Genomic DNA, 10,323 nt, shown 5'->3' with positions numbered 1-10,323 from the left:
CCCACGAAGCGCTAAGGGTGCTTCGGCTGCACTCCACAGGTACTGCTCCGGAGAAGAATTACGGGGCAGCCTGCCCGGTTCAACAGCATGCTGCGCAACTCCACTGTGAAGGGACAGAGGTGGAGAGGGAGGAGAGAGAGAGAGAGAGAGAGAGAGAGAGAGAGAGAGATAGAGAAAAAAAGAGAAAGTTTGCAGTGATAACATAGGAGCCGTGCTGTCTGTGGGCTGTCGTTCTGATTTTTCTCTGCAAACAAAGAGGCAAGTGTTAGATTTCCCAGTCACTCTCACTCCTATTGTCAAAGTGAGAAAGACGACCAGACCGGCAGACATGATACGTTGTTCTCAGCCTTGAAAACAACAAACCACCTTGTGTGGAGAGCCCCTTCGTCACTGTAGATCACTGTAGCAAGGCCTTTTTAACAGCTTTTTTTCCTTGTCTATGTCGCCCTGAAAAGAGTGTGAAGATTTGCCACTACCCTTGGAAGTCTGGCAGGAGATTAGGCTATGACAACCTTGGAATAACTCACTCATCGCTTTCTTTCCCTGGGTTCATACATAGAGTTACTGTTGGATCCAGGGTCACTTTGTTTGTGTTGTTGAGTCTCAGAGATGATATGTCCACTACCTGCAATGCCAGATCTGTCAAGTGTAGAAATTCATAATCGGCTTCTCAAATGAAATACTTCTCAGTGTAATGTGAAGCACGTTTCCAGCTTAAACACATCTGGCTATAAATCATTGAAATGAGCGCAGTGTTATCAAAGAGGACCTCAAAGGAACTCTCCAAACAGCCGCCTGAACCTTGGAACTGATTAGGTTTCGCCATGAGGCAAATAGCTTTTCTCAAGGATTTTGTTGGAGATGCTGACACAGGACAGCACTAGTTCTGGCTGCCAGTGTTCATTCAGTGTTTCTCTGCAAATATGAATGGGAGAGGACTGGCCTAGTTCAAGGCTAGCTGATCAGAGCCTCTGTGACTGAATAGTGTCACACTGTTGGACAGCTGAGGTATGCAAGGTCCCATACAGAGAAATGCTAACTCTTGTGTATATCCCAGAAAGGCTCTTGTCTCAATGCCAGCCACAGCTACGGCAGAGCATAAACATACTTAAAGACAACACAATCATAAATAATTATGTCTAGTCTCCACAGTGGATAACATATTATAAACTGTTATTTATGCGCGCTAACCTTGCTTTGTCACAGCGGTATCAAATTTTGTGATAATGCTCAAGATGCACAATTTTGTGATCTCGTGCTATAACTCAGATGGAAGTCCATGGCATTAGCAAAGCACCAGCACCTTTTTCTCTGGTATTCTGGATGGTAGTGGGTTAACTGAATTCGTGTTCATGATTTTACTGCAAGGCTGTGACATGGCAATTTGAACTGCAGCGGTACAAAACCCTAGCATAATCACGTATCATGGGAGCTATTGCAACCAAGTGTTTCCGAAAGCAGTGCTGGCCAAACTGCAAACAAGGTTGCCGCACTTTTGTCTATTTGCAGAGTCCTTACTTTATTTACCCAATATTCACCCCATCCAGACGCAGAGCAGTGTCTCTTCCATTCCCACTATCCTTTTGCACACGGGACACTTATTTTAGACAAGAACGTCAGTGACCTTTGGTCATGTGTGAGGCTAAAAAATCGGTGGAGTTCACCTCCGTGCATTATGTTCCTTCCCCGTTTGTTGGCATAGCAGCTGGATAGATGCTTATTTTGATGTTTGTCATGCATATCTCTCTGGCTTAAAGTCAGTTGTATTCAACGCAATAATGTATTTTTTAACATTACTTAAATCAAGGACTTAAAGCTATTGTGTTGGCAGCAGTAAGCTATTTTGAGACTCCAAACACACACACACACACACACACACACACACACACAGTCATACCTTACACGTAAGAATTCAGTATTTCCAGCCCCTCCCCCAAACCCTTGCAAATGTGCTGTCGTGCTAGGGTATGATTGACAGGCAGGTTCTTGTCATGACGCGCCCTTGTTCTGATTGGCTGGATGTTGGAGGCCCAACATTGTTTGTTTTTCCCCAATTCCAGAGCCTGGGGTGCTCATGCAGACTGGGTATTCCCCTCAGAGCATACACTGTATGGACAGCTGCTGGAATATGAGAATTTTGCCCATCGTTACACAAAGTGCTCTGAATTAAAATTACTTTATGAACATTTAGCTCTTTATCAGTGACAAGAGGATTAATTCATTCCATGAAATTAAAGTAATTCCCATGAATACAATAAGGCTGAACTTTTTTGTCAAAAGTGGCTAACCAATAACTTTTAAGTCTCACAAAGCAAGTGTTAGCAGAGGAACACTGCTAGATATTGTCACTGCAAGCCTAATTCATTCATGGACAAATTGATTTCAATTTTTAGTTATGCTCATCTGAATAACTACTTTTAGTATAATCTTCAAATTAATTTTGATGGCATATAGCCATGTGAAGAACAGATGAACTCACCTGTCGATTCCACTAGACGCCTAGGCTAAGCACAACGTAGTTCTCGACAGCAATAATGCCAAAGGTTAGCATGTTAGCAAGTTTTTATTAGTGCCTGCTGGGCTGTTTGTGGTGACTGCAAGGTTTTTGCATGCTTTTTAGGGAGGTAGCTCACTAGTTGAACACCTGTATCTGACATTATGCCCTGTTAATAACTTCCACCAGGCTTAACCATTGTAGGAAGAAGAGACCACACACTCTCTTCAGTGCACTGTGAACAAGCCTAGCTAAAGAATTCTAAATCACTTGCAGTAAACCAGTTTGCAGTTTGAGTTTATCTGCAGTTTTAGATTTAGTCACGCCCATCTGTTTGTGAGGGAAATTCATTGGCAAAATGCTGGAAGCTTGTTTATGAATCTAAAACATGGTTCCCGGCATACACACCTGACTGTGTCATTGTGACCAATAAACAAGAATCACGAAAACTCGACACTCAACTGATTTTTCTATGAAAAAAAATCAACAAAAATGAAAAGTTTGTTTTTTATTTTTGAATAACTGTAGATAGGATGCATGTGATGAGAATATGATGTTACCAAAACAAACATGAAGAGTTCACAAGCTTTGTTTAGACTGATTGCATTGAATCCCAAGGCAAGAATAAGTCTGTCCACCAGTAAAACTAATCCAACTAAATGTATAACTTTGGCAGAGCACTTTTATGTTTTCTTTTGCCCTATCCACAAAATATGTTGTTTGGTTTATTTACCTTATATTCACAACAAATAAGCAGTGACATCACTGTAGTCCTGTTCTTCAGATCCCTGGAAGGTTCAGTGGGTTTATGACAGGGATTATACCCGACCTGGAGGACCAAGCTTTTTCACAGGGCCTGCGAGGGACTTTGCTGGTTTTATTTGCTGTGTGATGATAGCTGTAATTACCTCTTTCAGCCCATGGGTCACCACTGCTATCCTTACACAGCAAGCCAGTGTGCTGACGTGGAGTGCCCTCAACAGGGGAGGACTCGCTTTAAAGGCCTCACATAGACTTCACATAATGTCTCCATACTCAAGGTCTGCTGTATTTGCTCAAGAGCCGATCCTTCTCTTTTCTGCTTCCCACAGCTCAGTCATTAGCACATAACCGGACGATATTTCACTGCAAAAGGCAAACTGTAAAGGTTTCACTCTCAAAAGATTGCAACTGCTCAAACAATTAGCACTTGGCTGTCAACATTTCCGAGGGGTGATCTTTCTCATTTTCTTGCTTGGGATTTAGCATGGCTGCTAATGCCAGAGAGCATATTCTGCCTAATTCTTTTTGTTAGAATCAACATAGTCTTTTTCCTTTGTGTCCAGGAAGTTGGGAGTGTACAACCTGGTCATTATGCTTGTGTATCCTCCTATCCTATATGCACTCACACCTTGCAAAACCCATTACACAGTAGCCTTGATTTCTAAGGAGAAAGGGCTATGCAACAAGCCCAGCCACTGTTGAATGATGTAACTATACTAATGTGCACTTCAAGACTAGTTTTATACGGTTTTCAGCATGCCTCATGTATCGGTAAAGCTTTTCAGTCAGAGAAGAACAAGTCTGCACTGGTCAACTGTCTTGCGTTCACCATCTGTATTTCTATGCTATCAGGAGGGTAAATTAAGGGTTGCAAGACATCTGTTTTCCAGACCTATCGGAGGCACCGTGGTATAAGCAAGGCTGATTGTCCTTAAGCGATATAAGAGTGAAGGTTAGCATGCTGCGATCCAATCGCTGTATTTGTGTTATGAAGTACAAAAGGGACATTTTTCATCTCACCTCGTAAGTCTTCTCCCGGGAACAATATTAGCTGTCAAATGTATCTCAGAAACAGCCACATAGTGCACACACAGCATATGACAGAGGATACACATCACTGACTCCACATCTGGTCTACTTCCTCCTCTGAAAACCACATAGAGAATTCCTACAGTTAAACGCCAACACAGACCAAGACTGGCTATTTAGTCTCACACCATTAAAAATATGGCCCTCACATTTTGTCTTGCCTTTTTAACATTAACGGTTGTGTTCTTTTGTTATACATCGTGTTGGAGGAACATTTAAATCAAACTCAAACTCAAGATTTATTTACAACTCTTTAGCTTTAATGATGAAGCAAAAATTGCTGCAAAATAAATTAGATATAAAACATGATAACACACACGTTTTGATTTATACAACAAAGCAACGTATCACTGAACATCCCTATACATAAAAAATACGTTTTTTTTCTCTCCAGATATGTCCTTCAGTGTCCTTTGCTTACAAATAAGAACAAAAGAATTACAACCACATTTAACATCAGCTCATAGTTGTCACTATTTGTCATTTTGTTTTTGCAAAACATCTGATTTACAAATCAGCTTGTGTTATGAAGACTAACTCAGTTTATATTAAGACATTTGCAGTGAAAAACAAGTTTGATTGCAGAAAGCAGAACAAAAGCATTTTACACCAGGGGTTACTTCATCATTCTTTTTTTCTGTCTTTTTTTGTTGTTGTTGCTTTTATTATGTTGACCAGCGTAATGTGTGTTGTATTTGTATCACTGGGCATTGTCATATCTGGCTTCCTTTTCTCAGGAGGAATCTCTCTGGTGGAACCTTATCAGGAATCTCTGGTGGAACCTTATCAGGATTCTCTCTGGTGGAACATTATCAGGATTCTCTGGTGGAACCTTATCAGGATTCTCTGGTGAACTATTGGTGCTGGAAATCTTTGGTGCATAATGTTTGTTTAGTACTCAATTGATTTACTCAATTATTGATTTAGATTTTTCATTTGTCTAATAATTGAATGCTGTTCCTCTCTCTCTCTCTCTCTCTCTCTCTCCTTCTTCTCTCTCTCTCTGTCGCTCTCTCGCTCTCTCTCTGATACCAGTGGGTAGAATGTTGGTATAGTGCAAATTTCCACAATTTTTCATCAACATTCAGCACTGTTAGGAGGACCATACAAGTTGAAATAATAATAATAACAATAATAATAATAATAATCATAATAATAATAATAATAGTTTGGTTCCAGTAGCTGGTCAAACTTTCTTTCAAGTATCTCTCAAAAACATTTAAAAAGAAAAGATGCAGTCTTCCTTCTTTTGTTGAAAAACAACAACTCCCCCAATCCCGCCCACCCCAAAATACACAAAACACAAAAATTAACACATAATAATACTTGACAAGTTGCATAGTTACGTTTTTCAAAGGTTATTCGTGCCAGCAGTCTTTTTTTATTGCAGTGCAAAGTGACAAGAATGACACTTCTGCCTCAGCCATGCACATATTCCCTCTTATTGTTGCTCCCCTTTTTTATAACAAAAATATATTATATATTTCTCTTATTTTTCCTTAATCTGAAAGTGCCACAGAGATCACTCCGTCAAAGAGTTCCCATTGGAATAATCCAAATCCAAAGACAAATATCAAATCAGTTGAGCAAAGTTCAACAGTAAAGTTGCATGTGTAAGGTCAAATGTCAGCATGGCGTCTCCCCCTCTCCACGTGCTCTGTACCAACATGATAAACTGTCTCTTAAAGAAAGAGTAAATCGAGTTTATGAGGGGTGCCCTGTGCACCTTTACGAGCAACCGCACTCCTCTACAATCATGTTCTGGATGTCTTTCTTGATGACCTTCTGCTCCTCGTTATAGTAGAGCATGGACATGGCCCGCAGGCGCGTGGGCACGCAGCAGGACTTGATGTTTGTGAAGGGGCTGTAGCCACGTATGCGGTAGTGGTTGATGACTGTGGAGTGGAAGGAGAGCGAAGAGCCCGTGAAGCTGGCCACGTGGCTGGGGCAGTCGCCCTCGCAGTAGTTGGCGTGGTAGCCGGGCGGCGCGATGATCCAGTCGTTCCAGCCGATGTCCTTGAAGTTGACGTAGAACTGCTTCTTGCAGCACAGGCGGATCTTGCCGTCGCACTCCAGGCCACGCTTGCTCCGCCGGTGCGGGTGATCTTCGCCGGGGCGCAGCACCACCATGAGGAAGGGCCGGTGGGACTGCTCGCGCTCCCGCCCGTTCTCCCCCGACGCCACTGCCAAGATGGGGGTGGCCCCGGCGTCGGTGCACAGCGGGCAGGACACCCTGAGTCTCATCACGCTGCTGTCGCCCTCCAGCAGGGCCTGGACGCTGCGCGGCATGGGGAGGGTGTGCCAGCCGCTGCGTCGCGTGTCCACGGCCTTCTCGGACACCAGCTCCTCCCTCAGCTCCCCTTCCGGGCCGGACAGCTGCTGCAGGAGCTGGATGGTGACCTTGCCCTTGCCACGGTTGCCCTTGGCCAACTTCAGGAACAGCCACATGTTGGCTTGCTCCACCACAGACAGCGAGGTGGCCTCCTTGGAAATGTCGAACTGTACCACGTCAGGGGTGTCTCCTGCAACAATAGAGAAACATAGTGGATGAGTTGTTGTAAACTCTGTCAGCAAGTTGTTGAGAGGAGACAATGCCCAAGAGAATTTTGCAGTTCTAAATGATATAGTTTATAATTTATATACTGAGTGACAAGGATACATATTAAATAATTTTTGAACTGATGCAATTTGTTTTATGTTTATTGTTCTGAAAAATTGCTGGAAAACAGAATGTCATGCTTCCTATATGAGAAACAGCTGAAGACAATCAGACCCGCAGGGGAACCAGTATTGCGGTGGACAGCAGAGCGGCCCAGAAAGCACTTATCTCCCTGTCTGGAGTTAATACATTTCACAGTCGTCCTCCACCATCTGCAATTCTTCGTCAACACCTAGACTCCCCTCCATAAAAACATTTCCTGGTGCTAAAATCCTGGAACTCCACTGTGTATATAAAGCCTGTCATGTTATGACAAGGGCCTTACCAATAATTTGCACATGACTGTATGGCATAAGCCATCCCAGATTCAGTATCCTCTGCTGATTTATTGATCTCTCACTGTTTGCTCAGAATCCGGATCCTGCCTTTCCCAAAAAATGTTCTTTTGATATTTACTTTATTTAACCACGTTTCTGTTCTGCAGTATCATATTGTCCTGATACATACTGAGATACCGGCAGCGATAACAACACCCATTTTTCCTTTTATTGTGTCTGCCGTTTATTGTCCTTCAATTTGGCTGGTGAAAAGACCTATAACAGGAACAAAAGTCAAGAGTTTACAGGCAAACAGTTATGTTGCCTGTGACCCAGCTGTATCTGGTGTCATACGAGAATAGAGGAGTGTGAAACTGAAGCAGCCTCACCTACAGTCTTATTCAACCCATGTTTGAATTGTGAATAGCTTTTAACGACACACACAACAATGTTCAATCACAATTCACAGCTCCCTGCAGGAGGGGGGGAAGTGTCTGCAGTAAATCACCGCGCACTCTGTTAGTCTGCCCCGGGGTACAGTTTGAAATAACCTTAGGTGAGCTTTAAGGCCCGCTGACAGGAAGAACCCTGTTAAAGTTCTGGTTACACAGTCCACATTTTCCATCCAGCCTGGATTAAGTTGTCAAATAGAGGCTGAGTGGATAGAGTGTCATAACTGTATAACTGTGTTTTGACTCAAGGGATCGCAAGTTTTTCTCAGTGTGCCATTCCCTCTTTAAGTGACGTGGACAAGCTGCGGGGACACTCGTTTAGCAGAGCATGGGCGTCCTTTGGGGCTTGGAGCTAAGAGCGAAGCCGGAAGACTGCACCGGAACCAACCATGCAAAGCCCCCGTGGTACAGGTGGACCAGCGCAGCGCGTTTGCGGCGAGGGGCATACCATGCGTTTGGTCAGGGTGACACTGTACACTGTTAGTGCTGGGTGATGTGCATCTTCTCAATGAGCTATTTCTGATGGGCCACATTACTCAGAGCCCTTATTTAAACATTCATCATCAGAACAGTGTGAGCTCTTCATTAATTATCCCAAGTGCCCACTCGTCGGCATGGATCATTAGGTTGAGACGGTGCGACTCTCTGGTAATGAGGTTTATTTGTGGATGATAGTCCTCTATCTGTATGCAAAGCCTTTATATGCACAAGGACCCCTTTCGCTCCTGAGGGGTTGTTTGCTGATGGTGAGTCATCGCCTTATGTATGTCTGGTTTTCTCTGAATTAATGACTATGTTGATTTCTATATTTATGGGAAATGTAAAATGAATAGAGACTCGAGCTTCAGGTGAGAATTTGAAAAAGGTGGGGACAAGCAAAAGTATGATATGGACAACTCCCCTTTCTCACTCTCCCATACCATCTTACCTCCCTCATCGCAAGTCTCATTGGTGCTCATCAAGCCTACATCACCGCCGGTGAAGCGGCCCCACGGTTGAGGGAGAGCACGTAGGGCTTAATGGCCACTCCTTGGCAGTTGCTGACCTGTCAGCTGCCACGTAACCCGCGTGATGCATTTATTCTGATCGAATGATTCTTCTGATTCTTTGTGTTTCTTTCTGAGGATAGCACTGTGGATAGCGCTGGGTTGTCATTTTGTACATATCTTTGTATCAGTAATGGGTACAGTTGAACTGATTGGAGGCAGGGTTTCACATCCGGGGGTGTGTGTGTGTGTGTGTGTGTGTGTGTGTGTGTGTTTCTGTGTGTGTGTGTGGTTCTGTGTGTGTGTGGGGGGGGGGTTAGAATGTCTTGGGTATTGCAAAATATATATTTTTGAAGTACTATTGTGCGCAGGCTGTCAGATTATTGCGCAACATTAGCAGGAGAATAAAACTCTTACAGCTGACATTGGATTGCACACTGTAGGTATTCAAGTGACAGGGTTGAAAACAAATATTAAATGATTAAGTGGATATGAGTGGTATTGTAGACAAAGATTGGAACAATATTAAGCAGATATACCTAATAGTAACCGAATAACTTCTATACTGTAGGTACTTTCTAAAATGCATCCCAACGAATCCACTTCCCTCATCTACACACAAAAAAAGACTCCAGACTTACATCAGAGCTTATTTTATGTGCATCTTCTGACCACAAAGAGAAGGGGTGTCTTAGCTGATACCTCTTACCATGGAAGTTAAAGTCAGGTAAGTAAGCTGTGAAACCTTATAGTTCTATGAGAAGGCAGTATCAAATAGACAGACGAAACCCACTAGCTACCAGATCCCCGAGGTCCAAACCTCAGGATGAGCTATGAGGTGTAATTATTAACTTTAAATATTTGACTCTGTGCCAGAGGGCCTGTTGCACAAATGTCTTTCCCAGCCCAGTTTCTTTTTTCATGAATGAACAAACAACATGAATTGAATAGTTTGGGAGACCTTCAGCCTTAAAGCTCAGGAGGATAGCATCACAGCTGTTAGCGAGAGGGAGGGGGGAAAAAACATCCTCATCGCACTTGGAAAAGATCAGCAGTGACATCGGAATGTCATTAATGATGTTTTGTTTTTTTTCAATTCAGAGAAATGGGGAAGACTCTTTCATTCTTTCTCTCTTCCTCTCTCTCTCTCTCTCTCTCCCTCCCTTCCTCTCTCTCTCCCTCTCTCTCTCCCTCCCTCCATCCAAGTCTTTTCTTGTCGTTCTCTTCAGTAAGCGCGGACACTTTCAAAGAAAGCCCCTCCATACCCAGCTCAGCCAACACAGCCCAGAGTAATTACTGGGGCCCATATTTTGATGAATGGAGCAATTATGCCTGGCTAACAACCCTGTGGGTTTTTGTATAGGACTCAAACCCAGCAACCCCTCCTCAGAGCATCGTTAACGCCCTCCAGCTTCGTCAAAAGCCTTTAAGGGGGCCTTTTTTTAATCTAAGATTCATTCAAAAGGCTATTTATAGCAACACACCATTATGCACAACATTTATGCAAGCAAACGGGCGGCAAACAATATGCCGTCACAGGCATTCCCGATATGCTCCTGGAATA

At 43.3% G+C, this 10,323-nt stretch overlaps 1 protein-coding gene across 1 annotated transcript in view; it reads right to left on the bottom strand.

Moving 5' to 3' along the window:
• Nucleotides 1-6,073: 6,073 nt before the first annotated feature.
• LOC308363855 (inhibin beta A chain-like) overlaps nt 6,074-10,323 on the bottom strand; it is a gene marked incomplete at both ends in the record, with an annotated part of 6,623 nt that continues 2,373 nt past the window's right edge. Inside the window, one exon of the mRNA XM_080836739.1 lies at nt 6,074-6,867. Within this exon, the coding sequence (XP_080692865.1) occupies nt 6,074-6,867 (794 nt within the window). The remainder of the gene's footprint in view (nt 6,868-10,323) is intronic.

The sequence above is a fragment of the Sprattus sprattus genome, assembly GCF_963457725.1.
Source record: "Sprattus sprattus genome assembly, chromosome: 4".
NCBI classification, from domain to species: Eukaryota; Metazoa; Chordata; class Actinopteri; order Clupeiformes; family Clupeidae; genus Sprattus; species Sprattus sprattus.
Note: the sequence above shows the minus strand (reverse complement) of the source record. Positions and strands in the feature narration are given on the sequence as shown.